General features: G+C 38.5%; 1 protein-coding gene across 8 annotated transcripts in view; it reads right to left on the bottom strand.

The window, feature by feature from the left end:
- OXNAD1 (oxidoreductase NAD binding domain containing 1) overlaps positions 1–18,459 on the bottom strand; it is a 91,703-nt gene that overhangs the window by 43,030 nt on the left and 30,214 nt on the right. For 3 of the 8 annotated variants that reach the window (XR_004182297.1, XR_001900138.3, XM_017955928.1), the window contains exons 6-9: positions 15,877–16,018; positions 9,052–9,294; positions 8,175–8,283; positions 7,331–7,511 (exon numbers count right to left, since the gene is read on the bottom strand). Coding sequence is in view for 5 of the 8 variants with exons in the window: in XM_017955928.1 (XP_017811417.1) it covers positions 7,357–7,511; positions 8,175–8,283; positions 9,052–9,294; positions 15,877–16,018 (649 nt within the window). In the remaining 3 variants the exon portion in view is untranslated. Of the gene's footprint in view, positions 1–1,292; positions 7,512–8,174; positions 8,284–9,051; positions 9,295–15,876; positions 16,019–18,459 lie in introns of those variants that run through there. The other 5 variants (XM_021934901.1, XM_021934900.2, XM_017955929.2 and 2 more) reach the window with 4 other exon arrangements.

The raw sequence follows: 18,459 nt of genomic DNA, 5'->3' as shown, positions 1-18,459 counted from the left end.
AGGAGATCCGAGACCATCCTGGCTAACACGGTGAAACCCCGTCTCTACTAAAAATACAAAAAACTAGCCGGGCGAGGTGGTGGGCGCCTGTAGTCCCAGCTACTTGGGAAGCTGAGGCAGGAGAATGGCGTGAACCCGGGAGGCGGAGCTTGCAGTGAGCCGAGATCGCGCCACTGCACTCCAGCCTGGGCGACAGAGCGAGACTCCGTCTCACCAAAAAAAAAAAACAAAAAAAAACAAAAAAAAACATGATCCCATGTTGCTGACTGGCAGTAAAACTTACACTTGTGTAATTAAATGTGTTGCTCACTAGTCATTAAGTTCAATTTGGATTTGGATTTTTCTGTGGCCTCTAAATAATATAAAGGCTTAAAGATAGTAAGAAATATATTTCACTTATTAAGGTGAGCATTAAAATGCTTTCTATAATGGACCTCTGATTTCATGAACCTTCAGTCCTGGGTACCTCCTATCTTGTTGATTGTTCAATGAAAAAAAAACAAGAGAATCACAAGAACAACTAGCAGACTTACCAGTTTCTCGATCCACAAAATGCCTAATAACTGTCTAAAACACTTCCTTTTTATGAACCCGGGGAACTATCAATCCAGTCCCTGTCTCAGTCAAGGACACCTTAAGCCCCAATGGGCAAATGTCAGTTTCCTTACTAATGGTAATTCCACTATTTCTCTTGAGCCCTGACTCCAGAATTTAATCAGCAGTATGGTCCAAAAGTCCTCTGTATCAAACCAAACTTTCCCTTGCTTCAGTACAAGACAATGTCTTCTTATTCTGTCAACCCCAGAGATACAAACAATAGTCATTCCAAGAATCAATAAAATATTTGAAGACAGTTAAGATACTCCTTAGACAATCTCTCGGTATAGTCAACCTTGATCTCTAAGGCCCATTTTTCTATCATGAAATTACAGAAAGGAATTTTAAATTGCATAGTCCTACCCACAGCGACAGATAAGGAAAGCAGGTTTCAGAGGGAGGTGGAATGAGTCACACAGGAAACAAGTTGTAGAATGGGCATGATTTAGGTCTCTTGAAGCCTGGTGCCATGTTCCTCCCACCACCCCACACAGTCAACCAATCTGTCTCATTTTTTGTTTCTTCTCTCTGGGCTCCTATAGTCTCTAAGACAGGCCTAATTGGAGTTTTACTCTATAGAAGTATCAGAAGAAAATATATCCATAAAAGCTGAAGGAAAAGACCAACATATATGATGATATATAACTTTAAAACTCTGTTGTAAGTTACATCAAACAGAATTCAGGAACTGGTAACAGACTGGAAAAAATACATATATTTGTAATATACATAACAAAAGGATTAGCACTTATTCTATTTTTATAAAGCGTTATAAATCAGTAAGATATCAAAATGGATATACAACGGAAATATACCATTCTGAAAAGAAGAAATAAGGATGGCTAAAATACCTTAGGGAAAAAAAATGCTATGGAGCAATCAGAAAATTGTTTAAAAAATCACTTTTCATCTAACTGATTAGGGGAAAAAAAATACTTAAGTATGAGACTGATGGTATCTAATATTGGCCAGAAATGGGCACTTTCATACCCTGTTAGAATATAAACTGATTAGGCATTTATAAGGTAACTTGGCAATACTAGTCAATTTTTTATTCAGAAATGGCACTTCTAGTAATTCTACAGGAATATGTGCATAAAAATTATACAAACAGGTTTACTGCAATATTGCTTGTAATGGCCAAAAACTCCAAACAATTTAAATGTCCATCATGGAGATATGGTTAAGTATATTACGGTATATACCAAAAATTTGAAGTGTGTTAAAAGAATGAGATACATAGTTGTATATGTATACAAGGTTAATATACCATAAAATCTCTAAAAGGATACCCAGCAAGTTTTTTATACAGAGGTTCCTTCTAGGCGAGGGAATAGGACAGGGGAGAAGAGAACTTCAGCATTTTAATCTGTATAGTTTTATATTTGTGGTCACATTTATTAGGTAATAAAAAATTATTTAACAATTTTTAGTCATATTTATTAGGTAGTTTTTAAAAAGGAAGAGACAAAATCTTGTTAGGCTCAAATATAGCAAAATAGGACATGGGGATGAGCTGGAAGGGGCCAGGTTAGGCTGATCAGCTCATGCAGGTTTTAAGAATTCAGAACAGACCAGATGAAGATGGCTGCTCAACAACTATAAAAGTTTGGATTCCTGGGCACAAAACATTTTAAAATGCATGCCTTGATTTTATGGCACATTAGGAGGTATCTGCATGTCATCACTACACTGCTAGCTTATTGTATGTTAAGAAAGAATATTAAAGACCAGACATCTTGCTGTTTAAGATGAGAACAGTATACTTCTTTTGAGTTTTAAAATAAAATAAAATGAAATAACAGCTCTCAGGTGAAATTATCAGATCATCTGCAATAACCAGGAATGGAGGAAATTGCTGTTTTCCATTCAGACAGAAAAAAAAAAAAATAGGAGAGACATGCCCTTGGATCATTTGACAAGCACTGCAAGCACGCATGTGTTTGTGCTGTGAGTCCAGTGTAACAATCCTCCTACCCCCAGAGCATGGGTGCAGCCTTTCCCACTCCCCTAACCCTGGGCCCCTAGGATCCATCATTCCAGTGACTCACCCAGTCATCCATTTGCTATAGTTTCTCTTTCAAACAGTGATAGATGCAAAAAAATTTTCCCCCAGAGCATTTCCACTTTCAATTTTGTCGAAATGTTCTCAATGTGTAACTCAGTTATTTCCAAAAGATACTTTCCATCACTCTTAGACTCACTAAAAAAAAAGTGGTTTCCCAAAGTATTTAACTTGCTCCTAAGATAACCTTTGTCTTATACTTTCCTATCTTCAATGTCTAGCTCAGTAACTGCACATAGCAGATGCTCAATAAATGACAGTTAATACATCGTCCTCTAGAAAAAGGTGTCACTTCCCTGAGTCCCACTGAATGATTCTTTCATGATTTTTAATATAATCAGGCTGTTATTTCACTCATCTTGAAAAAAACAAAAAAACAAACGAAAACTGCTTTAGTTAATAGTAACCAACTTAGCTGTACTGTTCATTTCCTAGTTTTGATAAATACACCACAGCTACGTTAAACATTTGGGGAAGCTGGATGAAGGATACAGAGGAACCCTGTCTTTGCAACTCTTCTGTAAATCTAAAATTACTTCAAAACAAAAAGCTTAAAAAGTAAAACAACCCAATGAGTACAATAAATGCTCTCTTGACCCCACTTCCCTTTCCAGCTACCATTCCATCTTTTTCTTCTCTTTAAAAATTTATCTATATTCATTATAATTGATTTCCTCTGAATTGCTCCTAAACCTATTTCACTGTTTTCACTCCCACCATCCATCTTATCAAGATCACCAATGACCATCCAGTTGCCAAATCAATGGCCACTCAATGATCACTCATCAGACCTCATCTTTCCTGTCCTATCAGCAGCATGACACAGCTAGCCAATCCATCCTCTGTGAAACACTTTCTTCAGGAGGCTTAACACCACACTCATCTCCTTTTCCTCCTACCTGTTTATTAGAGAACTTTTTGCACATGTTAAGAGCCCCGAACCTCATCAACCACCATGACTGAATGTGAACCACTGACACAATGGGGGGGACCTAAAACATGCTGAACATCAACAAATTGACTGTAATGGATGAAAACAATCAAATGTATAAAAATCCATGAGTTCATAATGATACTTTAAATAATCTCACTGGTCGTCTCAAGGTTGCTAAGGCACCAACACATAGTATGCTAACTGATAAATAAAAGGAAATAAATCAAGCATCAATCCTGCCTTTTCTTTACAGACTCATTTCAGGGGAATCAAAGCTGATGAGGGAAAGTTCTATATGGAGCAATCACAGACAATATATGCAGGAAGAATAACAGAAATGGATAATTAACCCTTAACGAAAAAATAGCTATCAGCAATGATCAATGGCTGCTAAAACAATTAGGTGAAAGTTTGATGAAGACCATTGTATTGGATGATTCAGGCTGACAAATGCTGAAACCACTGATCCATCTTAACAGCATTAAAAGTGGGACAGACATTATATGCCTCGTGTGATGCCATAGGAAGCACACCACTTTATAATGTAGGCTTGCAAAAAAAATCTTGAATCTGAATATAAACAATTTCTAGATATAATTACCAGTTTACATGAAACACAGAGGAGAGAGGATCAAGCAACACCCTGAGGATACAGCAGGCCAGGTTCAAAACGTGGGAAAGCCTACAGAACAAATAAGGCAGTTTCTTTAACAAATGAATCATGGGGGGAAAAGGTGTCCATGTATATGTGTAGGAGTGTAAGGAGTGTGCCATTAATTAAAATAAACTTAAAAGACATTAAAAGACATTAACCACGAGGCCACGAGGAAACAACACAGAAGGGTCTTCGAGGGTATTAAGGAATCATTGTCACTTGTGTTAGGTATGATGATAGTATTGTGGTTGTGCTGAGGTGATGTATCTGTTAGAAATATATACTGAAGAATTTACAGGTAACATGATATAATTTCTAGGCTTTGCTTGAAAACACACCAGCAAGAAGAACACCCCCACAAAGAAGCTGAGCGCTGACAAAAACAGAATGCTGCTAGTCATGGAAGCCGGGTGATGGATGCACGAGAAGTCATTTTACTATCTCTACTTTGTCGTATGTTTGAAAAAATATAAATAAAATTTGAGAAAGATACAAGTATCAGATTAACCTAGTCTCTTGAGTAGGCTGTGAAAGGGTCTCATGTCAAAAGAAGAAACATTTTTTCAAAGGCATAGAGCCAGAGGATCCTTAAGAAGTCACTTTAATCCAGCTCATCAACTCTGAGCAGGCCCTTTCACCCATGAAACAAATATTGATGAAGTACCTATTTTGTGCCTGGCACAGCAATAAACAACACAGACGCACACCCACATGAAGGTTTCAAGTTAGACCACATCTAAGGCATCCAGCCTCTTGAAATCCTTTCTGAATAGGACAAGGAATAGCAAATTAATAATGACAATACACTCATGCAGTGTTTTGCTAAGCACTTTACATGTACAATCACCTTCAATCCCCATAACAGCCCTATCAGGTAGTAGGTAGGTAGCAGTACCATCTCCCTTTTACATGTAGTTTTAAGTGTGTAATTTTAAATGAGGCATACAGCAGTTAAGTGACTTACTCAAGGTCATCTACCTAGTAAGTAGTATAGGTGAGATTTGAACCTAGGCAATCTGGCTCAAGGGCTTTCGAGCCTATACTCTGAGCCACCGCACTATGAATTCCAAGTCATTCTGGCTGAAGTTAGCTCAATTTAAGTACCAAAAAGATCAGGACAGGCCTGGCAGGCAAGAGCAAGAGGACATTCTCCACCAGACCAGAAAATGCTGTTCAGCGCTTAGCACCAGAATGATAGCACTGAAAGGATGAACACTCCAGGCAAAGGCCCATCTCAGCAATTTTGCCAATACTGAGTCAGCAACAGGGTGGCAGGCAGAGCTGGGATCTCCAGGACAGGTGACCCTTGCTCTCTGACAACAGCAGGCACACAGCCAGCGTGGTGCTGGTCAAACAGAGGCAGCAGGCAACACCTCCCAATCCTCCCATCCCATGCTGCACTGGAGATGCTCACCTTGCACCTCCACTCCTGACGCAGAGAGGCCTGGGTTATGTACTTTCCCCATACCTTTAGGTGTCCTCCCCCGCCGACTGCCTTCACCAGTTGGTAGAAGTGCCCCTTGATAATCCCACATCCTTGCATCTCATCATGCTCCTATGTCCTCATCCTAGGCACTTTGGGGCCAACTGATAAGTCAGGGCTCCTTGTAGTGGCCCAGAGCTTCACATATTTCCTTCACCTCTGAGGTACTGATGACCATTTCCTTGAATGGATTATGATATTCCCATCAGGTCAACGGCTCCTCCCTCCCCAAATTCAAATCTGGGATCAAAATGGTTGACAAATGATCTCTGCTTAAAACTTGACAAAACTCAAAACTGGGCAGAAGCTAGAGTCATCTTCAGGTCCCATGAATCATATGAGTTCAAGCCCAGAAGTCCCTGGGAGGCCTGCAATAACAAAGATAAGAAAGGGTAACCTGTCTTCTCTCATCAGCTCCAGAACAGAATCTCAACTGGAGCTCCTAGGTCTCCAGCACTCATCTGTCCTTCTTCCCAGGCTCCCTTCACCCTCCTGTGATCTCTATGCAGGCAACTTTGGGCCCAGGACTACTTGTCATAAAAGGAACGGCCTGGCCTCAGTCAGGACTTCTTTTGGATTTTTAAAAATCTAAACAAAGAACTACAATCTGCTTTCTAGCAGTTTCATCAGAGCAGCTTTGGGATGAGGCTCCACCATTCTCTGTATCCACTCTAGGGGACTGCCTCCCAATCTCAGACTTAGCAAGGAGTTAAAACATTAGTTGCTTTCTTTCAGTCATTCAACAACTATATGTTAAGGAGCTGCTGGTGCCAAGAACAACTCTGGCAAATGAGTGAAATAAAAGTAGAAAAGCAGGATTTAGAAACAGCTCTCTACCCCCTAATCAATGCTAAGTACATTTCCATAGCCAGCCAGCCCAGGCACTGAAGGCAGATTCAACATGGAACACACCACCAATGCCTTTGTCCCAAGCAAGAAGCTGCCTCCTACAGCGTTAAGGCAGACAGCCAAGACACAGAAAGGGTTTCATTTAAGAAGAAACTAACAATTAGTCAGGATACACACTTACGATATTCATTAACAAAAAAGCAAATATGCTGGATATTTAACTCCCTAAAGCAGTTTTCCTAACAATTTTCCATGTCCAAACTTAACTTTGATGTACCAAATAAGACTGCAGGCCATAGTACAGTAAACAAAGGCATTAAAAAGAATTTTCAAAGTAAAATAATTAAGAATGTACTTAAATTATAATTTTATTAAACATAAGATATATAGATGGCTGTCAAATAATTTAAAGCTAGCCCACATTTTACACTCAAAATCACATGTTCCTATGATTAGACATAAGTATGTATTTTTTTTTTTTGCCTAAAGACAAAAGAAAAATCTATATTGACCAATCATGGTACATCATGAGACAATTAAATCGTTGTTAATAAAAGAAAATCAGTGTAGTAAAAAACAGTTTGATCACTGAGGTCTTTGCAAAAAGTTGATCATTTAAGTCTGCCAGCTGGCTTTTATCCAGCTGGTCAATACGTTTACAGCCTTAAAAAATAAGACAACTCAAGAAGAGATAAAAAAAAATTAATCATGCCACAAAGGACAGGAGATCTCCTGAGTAGATCTCACCTCTTTATCTTTTCTGTGTCTGCCTCCTACCACCACTTCTCAAAGCAAATGTGTTCTTTGGATACATGGTGGTTTTCCAGTTGCTTGGAGAAAAAGTCTGTCATTGGAGGTGGGCCACAAATATAGAACAAAGTCTCTTTTGAAATATGATCTCTTATCTCCTTCTCCGTTATTCTTCCTTCTACCAAAAACCAGAATAAACACCAAATTAAGCCAGACATGGTTGTATCAGCAAATGAGGAAGGACTAACCACAATTCAGCTACAGTGTTTATGTGCAAGCTCAGTGAGTCTAGTCTTCTTAAGACATTCACAGGACGGCTCCTGTTGGCCTCTGGGGCCAGACCTAAGCAGAGTGCATCTCCAGGCTTCCTAAACCTAAGCAAGCAAAGTGGGACGCTCATCGTAACGCACTCTGCAGAAAGGGCCAGCTAGCTTACTGGTGGTCTTTGATGGAGATACAAACTGCCTTCAGCAAAGGAAGTAACTGTTTTTATAAAAATCCTTTCAGAGGAAATTATAAGTTGTTTAAATGACCATTAATGGCAAATGGAATCAATTCAGCCAAATCTGGAATATAAATTATTTGTAAGTATACTACAGTGATGATGCAAAGGCCTCTTAAAAAGTGTGAAAAGTACACTTTTAACATAGGCAACAGGAAACCTGTATATAATGAGTAAATCCAACTAAATATCTGTTTTTCCAGGAGAAGTCACCCCAATTCCCCAGATAGTGACATTCCCAGCCAGCAACTTCCAACAATAAAGCATCTACGCTCAACCAACTGGTGTGTCCATCAAATAACTGCATGGAGATAGTCAAAATATCTTTAGGGGACTCACCCGTGATGTACGGCTTGAGTTCTGCACTGATTTGTGTAGTCTGTTTTGTAACATGCAAACTGCATGCAATCTTCTCAGGAAATTCATTTACTAAATCAAGGATATTTTTCTGGAATGTCAAACATATTTGGTCACACTACAATTTTTAAAAATCAAAACAGATGTGCACAACCACTGAGGCTGAACCTCGACTCCCATTCTGCACACGTCTGCTGCTCTTGCTCTCTACTTAGAGAGACATTGTTTGCAGCCTAGCAGGCCAGAGCATTCAGACTACAGAGGGCTATTTGGCTTTAATTGAAATCTGAATATGCTAACAAGCATATTACCAACTCTCCGGGAGTTTTTTCTTTTTCCTTTTTCTCAAGCATTGGCAATTAAGCAGCAGTTTCACTGACCACAGTTGTGTCTTTAACTGTTTCTGTTCTTTTGTTCATTCCTGCAGCTGCAAAGCAATCCCCAGTGAAAGCTTTCTTCATCAAATGCACTTAGTTTAAACAGATGCAACTGACGGGGTTTCATTTACCCAGCTGGGTCCAAACTGCCTAAGTCTTACCTACCCCTGTGATACACCAGTACACTGTAGGTCTCTTGACTGGAATCTCAGGACCCTTGTGACTTTTCTGTTCATCTAACCTCCAGATTCCATCCCACCAAAACCTACCCTTTCCTGTCACTTAACTGGTGGCCCGCTCAACATTAGCAGTTTCACTTGTCTTGGGTAAGGTGTGTTGGTTAGTTCTCATTTGAGCATGATTAAACCTTGCCAAGCCTTTTGTTTGAACCTTTGCAGAGAAAACAGAACCTAGAGAAAAAACTTTCATGAACAATTAATACCACTACACAAGTTTGCTTACACAAGCTATATCTCCTTTACCTTAAACAGGAGTTCGCTGGTATTTTTTGCACTGTAGAATAGTTTTATTGTTCCTATCTCATATCCACTTCTTTTGTTTGCCCGCTCTCTGAGGAGATCTGCTGCGTGCCGCAGGATGGAAAGCAGAGGGTTAATTCCGACTCCTCCTGCAATCAACACGAGGTTTCTAGAGGCATCCGCAGGCTGAGGGTCAAAGAAGAACTCTCCACCCACTCTCACAGCCACTTCTGAGTCAAGTGTACACTAAGGCAGGAAAGAAAAGATCTTTTAGTCTTTTGTAGCACAGGTCTTAAACCAAAGGTTCTACTTTAATAAAACTGGGTCTATCTCCCGTATTATCAGTGTTTAGGACTATTTTTATAGCTTGCTCCCAATTTTCCCGAGGCCCTGTGAATTAATTCCACTTGCTCATTTTATAGGCCATAGGCTAATCCACCTTCATAATCCATAATGAACAGCCATTCCAATACTGAGAAAAGGAGATGTGCTTCAGTGATTTTACCATTTGTTAACCTCTTAGGCGAGGAACTGGATTGAGGAAAGAGGCAATGGACTCAAAGGCAGGGGACAGCTCTGAAGCACGGGTCTCCTTCATCTGAGTTGTGTTTCTGTGTTCTAACCAAAGCTGAGAAACAGGATGTGGCAAATGTCACTAGACTGCCTACCCTGGGTTCATCAAGGCTGAAAAGTGTAAGTACTGGTGCTCCCTCTTGATCCTCAGTAAGGCAAAGCCAGACAGCTCTACAGGCTTAGACCAGCCCTGCAATACTGTTCAGTGCTGTTCCCTTCTCCCTAGAGAAACAAGAACAGGCAGCCAGAGGCTTCGTACCAGGGAGTATCACATAGACCTATCTAGATAAAAGCACCTACTATTTGGTGAGGTCACTTATGCCTGAAATACCATCAGAGTTGAATGTACTGGTTTTCTCAGTGGGGATGCTACTGCTTCTGATGAACATGTTTGGGAAACTTGTGATGACATTTTTTATTGTCACAATGATTTGGGGAATCCAACTGGCATTTAGAGGGCAGGGCCAGAGACGCTAGAGATCCTACAAAATTCATGGTTTCCCAGAGCTGGCTCCTACTAAGCTGGTGGTCAATTCTACAGGAATTTTCTAAGAAAGTTTCTACTGGTAGTTTGAAATCAGCCATTGTAGGAGTACTTACAGCACAAAAATCAGCAAACGACACAACTCAGATAAATTCAGATACCTGGTTTGCCAGCACACCATTATCTACAATGCACAAGACTGTCCTGCACAATGACTTGTGAATGGCCCAAAAGACGTTCTTATAGGTGAAAACTGGTTTATAATGATCTGAGACTAGACCCTAGCTCATTTTACAAATAAACTCAGTAGCCACAACGTAGACTGCACTTTGTTGTGTTCAGAACTTGACCAAGCATTTCCCTGTTCTGGAAAACCACATTCCAGTTAGTGACATGTGTCACCCACACAACACATCTTTATCATCTGCATCTGTAGACAGTGTATTCATGGTGATTCTATGTTTAGGAATGGCATCTGATTACTTCATTCTGTCTTCAAGTTAGATCTGCCTAACCATTTGTATTTTAAAATACATATTCTTTGATTATGGATCACTTTCGTTTATTTCTCCTTTGTATTACAGTTAGAGAATTATGTTATTAAAAAAACTATGGGTACATTACATTAACTATGATATTCATTTCAGGACAGTTCTAGAAAGGGGCATTGGATCTGACAGAGTTGATAACCCCTTGTTTGGAAAAAAAACACTGATCTAGGAGTCAAGACTGAATTTTAATCATGGTCCCTATGAAATCCAGCAAGTCCCTTAAATTCTAAGCCTCTGCTGTCACTCCTGGAAAATGGGTGCCAGCACCTGTACTGCCCATCTCACAGGGTTGGTCTGAACATGGACTGACTCACAGTAGGGGGAACTCGCTAGTATCCAGCTCTAAGAAGGAATTTTGGTCGTTGCAGCTGTCACAAAAGAAAAAGTGCTGGCGATACCAGCTTCCTGCTTCTGTCACTAAAAAACAGATTCCAGGAATCAAGAAACTTACATTAAGAGCGTAGGTTTCTCCCATTACACGTTCCTGGCATAAATCAACTAAATGAATGCCCTCCTAAGAAGTAATAACATATCAAATGCTTTTTGAGAACCAGACCCTTAGCATTCACACCTTGGCACCTTGCATGTCAGGTGAGCAGTAAGTACTTCCGGACATGAATTTCATTTGGGCTCTGCAAGTTAAAGATGAGTTAAATTTAGAGAATATCTAAGAAAAATGAAAATTATTTGAATTCACGAAAACATGTCTTTTTTGGTAAAGAATTGTTAAATGAATGGATACCCTTTCTCTCGGGGAAAAATGTCTGAACTTAACTATTTTAAATATGTGGGAGATTTTTACATGAATGGTGATAAGTGGGTTTTCATTTTTGACAAAAGAAATTGGCAGCAAGGGAACATTCAGTTAGGAATAACTAAAATCTCGGAATTGCCACAGTGGCTACCAAAGTGCTTTAAAATATTCTTTCAAGTCTCAAAAATAGAATTTAAGATACAAGAAGCTCTGCCTAATGATGACAATGAATTTCATCTCCTATATCCTCCTTCCCTCCCTCTCTTGCTTGCCTGTGCAGTTCTCTCTTTATCTATAAGAATCAGAGTGAAAGAGACTGAAATAATTTTCTCCAATGGCCATCTCTGGCATGCTTAGTAATGACAACAAAGAAAGCCTCTAGGTTACTGTTTTTAGAAACCAGAGTATTTTCAACTCTAAAGTTGGCAAGAAAATGTGCCCCAGGGGAAGATAATACTCAAGAAGCCTGTCTTATCTTGACACAAAATAATCTTCGGGAGGTCTTTCTTCTGATTTGGTAGCACCTGGGAAGAATTAAAAGCCACCTTTGTCTTTTTGTTGATTAATAAAAACTGCAAGAGTAACATGAACACAAGACTCAAAGTACTGTACACTGTAATATGTACGTGAGTAAAAGGACATTACCTTCAATTACACAGCAATGTATCTAATTTTGGTATAGATTTTCTACTTGTGAAATAAACAGCCTTTCCACAGCAACTGGAGCTAAGCACACAATAGCTGTCTAGAACCCTTTACTCTGCCAAGAGCTTGAGCCAAAGCAGATAAAATAAAGGAAGACGTTTATGGCACTTCATTCCATGTCTCAACGGTGCAGCCTGCTGCCACCCAGACACTCACGCGCCTCCATTGTCCACTATAATGGCTTAATAAGACAAATCCTCAGGAGGAAAATAGCCACCTGAAAACAGTTCCAAGAAAAATCTGACTTCATAAAGGCTGTCTGCAACTCCCACTGGGTAGAGTAGAGCAGGCACTAGAATTAGGATGTGCATTCAAGCAATATCACTGTGAGATTTTCCACAGCCTGTAAGAATAAGTTCCTTCACTGAAATGCCAATGAGGCATGAAACCAAGCAGGAAGCTGTGGACCGGGACCAGGCCAGGTTGCCTGAGAAGCTAAGGATAACAGGGAGGATGGGGAGATGTTCATGGCACTAGGGGCTGGGATGGCTATGCTTATTTCAACTCTGAGCAAGGGGCATGTGGACACCTCGTTGCTCTCACCCCAGCAGCATATTTTAGCACCTCTAGGAGCAGCCTAGAGCCAGTAATGAATGGAAAATCCACAGAGAATCCAAAAAGGAATGAGGCAGCTGAGGCCACACTGACAGAGACTCAGAAGGTTGCAGGGTAAAAATGTGATAGGGTACATTTACAATAGAAATGCCTACACAAGCATCTGGGGGTTATCCTGGACAGACATAACTTGATGTGTAAACCACAAGAATATATTGTGTTGCTCCTGCACATTTTTTAAAAATTATTTTTAAAATTTCCTTAACAGAAATCTTTTTCTTTTGGTATACGGTTCTATAAATTTTAACACACATATAGATCTGAGTAACAACCATCAAAATCAAAACATATGCTAGTTCCATCACCCCCTGAAAATTATTCCCCTGTGCTATAGATCCTACTTTTACAGTCATCTCAACCCCAGTCAACCACTGATTTGTTTCCCATCATTATATCTATGTCTTCCAGAATGTGATAAAAATGGGATTTTACAGTATGTAACCTTTTGGGACTGCCTCCTTGCATTCAACAGAATGCCTCTGAGATTCGCCCACATTGTTGTGTGCATCAATAATTCATCTCTTGTATGAATATATCACAGGTTATCCATTCACCTGCTGAGGGACATTTGGGTTGTTTCTAAAAGTTTTAAATAATTATGAGTAGAACTGCTATAAATATTCATGTTATGCTTTTATATAAACATAGCCTTCATTTCTCTAAGATACTCAGAAGTTGTAATGCTGGATCATATGTTAAGTGTATGTTTAACTTTATACAAAACTTAAAATGTTTTCCAGATTGGCTGCACTATTTTGCATTCCCACTAGCAATATAAGCAATATATGAGAGTTCCAGTTGCTCCACATCCTTGCCAGTACTTGGTATTGTCAATATTTTTAATTTTAGACACTGGACTAGATCTGTAGTGGTATCCCACCACATACAGTTTTAATTTACATTTCCCTCAGGGTTAATGATGTTTGAATACCTTTCATTGCTTATTTGCCATCCTCATATCCTTTTTTAGTGAAATGTCTATTCAATCCTTTGTCCATTTAAAAAAATCATGTTGCTTGTTTTCTTTTTGTTGACTTTTGAGATTTCTTTATATATTCTAAATTCAAGCCCTTTGTTAGATATCTGATTTGTAAATATTTTCTCCCAGTCTGTAGCTTGGTTTTAAATTGTGTTAAATGCCTTTTGTAGAAAAAGTTTTAATTTTGACCATGTCCTATCATCAATCTTTTCTTTGATGGATCTTGCTTTTGGTATTGTGCTTAAGAATTTTATCTACTCTCAAGTTCCAAATATCTCCTGTTTTCTTCCAGAACTTTTATAGTACCATGTTTTACATTTAGATCTACAACCCATTTTGAGTTAATTTTGAATATAAAGCATGAGGTTTACGTTTAGGTTGAAGGTTGTTTTTTGCATCTAGATGCAAAATTGTTCCTGAACTATTTGTTGAAAAGGTTATCCTTTTGCCATTCAATTTTTCCACTGAATCTAGCACCTTTGTCAAAAATTAAGTGACCATATATGTCAGTCTATTTCTGAACTCTTTATTTTGTTACATTGTTTGATGTGTCTCTCCTTTCACCAATACCATACTGTTTTGAATGCTGTAGCTTTATCTTAGTCTTATTTGATTAATGTGATTCTTCTCACTTTATTCTTCTTTTTCAAAATCGTTTTAGCTATCCTAGCTCCTTTTTCGTTCCATACAAATTTTAAAATCACTTTGTCCATATCTATAAAAAATCCTGTTGAGATTCTGATTAGTGTTATGTTAAATCTATAAATCAATTTAAGGAGAACTGACTTCTTTACTACGGTGAGTTTTCCAATCTATGAACACAGTACATCTCTCTATTTACTCATGTCTTGATTTCTTTCGTGGGATTGAAATGAACTGAGCTTTTTTTTGGACTGTTTGCAAGAGAGTCCCATATTGGGGGACGGGCCAGAGAGCATCCTAAGCTAGCTGGTTTTCACAACACAAAAGCTCTCTTCAGCTACTACAGGACATATTAGTTCCTACAAACATGGTTTGTCTGTGTGATTCTTTGCATGCTTTCTCTCCTAACTGAACCTTGCTGTGTCTGGGTGGGCCTTCTACAGCCACAAAACTCAACTGTGTTTCCATACCCTCTTTCGCAGACAAGAGCTATAACTCCCACCCCACTCCCTCATGTATTTTTGTTGGTGCTCTATGAAATTTGCTATTCTTGGCCTCTCTCCTCTACTTATTTCCATGTGGTTCCTACAGAAACCCCAAAATTCTCTGCAACGTTTAAAAATATACTAGAGTGTGTTTCCAAGTTTTGCTGAAAATAGAGTTTTTGTTTTCTTTTTCCTTTGTTGATTCTCAATGATTTCCAGGAAACAGGAAAATGCTGTTTTTGAAGCCATATTTGTACTGCTATGTGTTTTTGGTAAATAAGGTAAGAAAATGCCTGGGATGGGATAGAGGTTGTTGGTAAATACAGAAGACACTCTTGTAAAGAAGAGGAAGTGAAAGGAAAAGGATAGAAAAGGCAAAAAGTGAAAAGGATAGAAGGGTCAAAAACTAAAACAACAAGTAACTGATCTGTTCTGAGCTCATTCTTTGTTATCAGCATTCTAGTAGGTAATGACAGGCAGCTTCTTTAGGATTGTGTTGAGCCCTGTGGTGAAGTAAGAGTTATTAACAGCAGTCAAATTGGATTCTCTCTCAGAATCCCAAGTGAAGAGCTTTCCAGACACTGAAACGGAGAGGCAATGGCACCATGGATTTAGCTGTGCTCACCTCTGGGAAGAAGCAGTACTATGTAATCAGATAGTTTCCCCTCCAAAAATGACAGAATAATTTAATTCCCTTTATTTAGGATGGTTAAGACAAAATAATCTGATTTATAGATTTACCATTTATATGACACAGAGAGCCAACTTTTTAGAACTTGTCTAAAATATAAAATATTTTAATTCTAAAGCAGTATTCAACTGAATACCGTTTGGTGACCCAGAAAATATTTCCAGGTCCCAAAGTCTCTGATTCATACTTAATGCATCAAAATTTCTTTGACCTTTCTTAGAAGTTCTTTGTGGGCATGTACCCTTTTATTCAAGCCCAGGTTTCTTAGGTGAATCGAATGAACTTAACACAAATTTTGTGGGTGGCAGAGATTCCCAGATCATCGAGTTTAAACAGGCAGTTTGCTTACCGTATTGTGAACCCAGAGGGCAGGAGGGTGGTTTGTATATTTCACTGCCAATTCTATCATTCTCTCTTGTTCTAGCAGTCTGGGACTGGAGCATATTGAAAACCCACCAACCACAGAGACTCCTGGAATAAAAAAATCAACCCTAAAAGGAAAGCCAAATAAATGATTATTGTTGAAGCCATTTTAAAAATTGGTAAGTTAAACAAAATTGATAAACCTTTAATAGACTATGAAAAAATTACTAAAATCAAGAATAAAAGAGGAGACATCATCACAAAGGCTTACAGAAATAAAAAGAATTATAAAGGAATTCTATGAACAACTATATGGCAAAAAATTAGCTAACTTACATGAAATGCACAAATTCCTAAAATGACATAAACTACCAAATTTGACTCAAGAAGAAAGAAAATCTGAGCAGACCCCTAACAAGTTAAAGGATTGAGTTAATAATTTTTAAAACTTCCCACAAAGAAAGGCTCAGGCTCAGGCTCAGGCCAGGCGTGGTGGCTCACGCCTATAATCCCTGCACTTTGGGAGGCCAAAGTAGGTGGATCCCCTGAGGTCAGGAGTTTGAGACCAGCCTGACCAACATGGTGAAACCCCATCTCTACTAAAAAAAATACAAAATATTAGCCAGGCATAGGGGCGCATGCCTGTAATCCCAGCTACTTGGGAAGCTGAGGCAGGAGAATCACTTGAACCTGGGAGGCAGAAGCAGTGAGCCGAGATTGTGCCACTGCACTCCAGCCTGAGCAACAAGAGCTAAACTCCATATCAAGAAAAAAAAAAAAAAAGAAAGGCTCAAGTCCAGATGGCATCCTGGTAAGTTCTATCAGACATTTAAAAATTAATACTAATCCTTCAAAATCTATTTCAAAAACAGAAGAGAACACTTCCCCACTCATTTTATGAGGCCAGTATTACCCCCATACCAAAGCCAGACAAAGACATTGAAAGAAAACTACAGACCAGTATCCCTTCTGAATTTAGGTACAAAAATTCCAGGAATACAAGGTTGGTTTAACATTTGAAAATAAATAAATATAATACACCACTCAGTAGAATAAATGACAAAACCCACATGATCATCTCAGTAGTCAAGAGAAAAGACATCTGACAAAATCCAACACTTTTTCATAACAAAAATACTCAACAAATTAGGAATAATTGGGAACTTTCTCAACCTGATATAGGGCATCTACAAAAGACCTATAGCTAACATCCTACTTAATGGTGAAACGCTGAAAGGTTCCCCTCTAAGAGAAACAAGATAAGGATGTCTACTTTTCACCACTCCAACTCAACATTGTACTAGAGGTTCTAGCCAAGGTGAGTAAACAAGAAAATGAAATAAAAGGTATTCAGAACAACAAACATCCTACTTACTGGTGAAAGGCTGAAAGTTTCCCCCAAGAAAAACAAGATAAGGATGTCTATTTTTACCACTCCAACTCAACATTGTACTAGGGGTTCTAGCCAAAGTAAGTAAACAAGAAAATGAAATAAAAGGCATTCAGATTGCAGAGGTGGAAGCTGCAGATGGTATGCTATCATATATAGAAAATACTAATGTATTCACTAAAAAGATATTAGAACTAATAAATTCAAATAAGTTTGCAGGATACAAGATCAACAGACAAAAATCAACTGTATCTCTATACACTAGCAATGAACAATCCAAATGTGAAATTTAGAAAACCAATTACACTTATAATAGCATAAAAAAGAATAAAATAACTGGGAATAAATTTAACAAAATGGTGTAAGACTTACACAATAAAAACTATAAAACACCACTGGAAAAAAATTAAAGATCTAAGTAAATGGAAGCATATCCCATGTTCATGGCATGGAAGACTTAATATTGCTAAGATGGCAATACTCCTCAAATTGATCCACAGATTCAATGCAATACCTACTAAAACGCCAGGTGATTTCATTGTAGAAATTGACAAGTTGATCATAAAATTCATATGGAAATTTTAGGAACCCATAATCATCAAAACAATCTTGAAAAAGAAGTTTACATTTGTAGGACTCACACGTCCTGATTTCAAGTTACTACAAAGCTGCAGTAATGAAGACACTGTTGTATTGACATAAGGATAGACATGGAGATCAATGGAAAAGAACAGAATGTCCAGAAATAAAGCCTTAAATTCATGGTGAATTGATTTTTGACAAGAGTGCCAAAGCAATTTAATGGCAAAAGAACAGTCTACTCAACAGTGGCACTGGGAGAACTGCATAACCACATACAAAGAATGAATTTGGACCACTATCTCACACCATATACAAAAATTACGTCAAAATAGAGTAGAAACTTAAATGTAAGAGCTAAAATAATAAACTCTTAGAAGAAAACACAGGAGTAAAACTTCATGGCAATGGCTTCTTAGATATGACCCCAAACCAAAAAGGTTGGGAAAAAAATAGAGAAACAGATTTCATCAAAATTTAACACTCTGTGCTACAAATGTTATTATCAAGAAAGTCAGGGCCGGGCACAGTGGCTCATGCCCATACAAATCCCAGCAATTTGGGAGGCCGAGGTGGGCGGATCACCTGAGGTCAAGAGTT

The sequence above is a fragment of the Papio anubis genome, chromosome 2 (assembly GCF_008728515.1).
Source record: "Papio anubis isolate 15944 chromosome 2, Panubis1.0, whole genome shotgun sequence".
Lineage (NCBI taxonomy): Eukaryota > Metazoa > Chordata > Mammalia > Primates > Cercopithecidae > Papio > Papio anubis.
The sequence above is the reverse complement of the archived record's forward strand: the minus strand, read 5'-3'. Positions and strand labels throughout refer to the sequence as shown.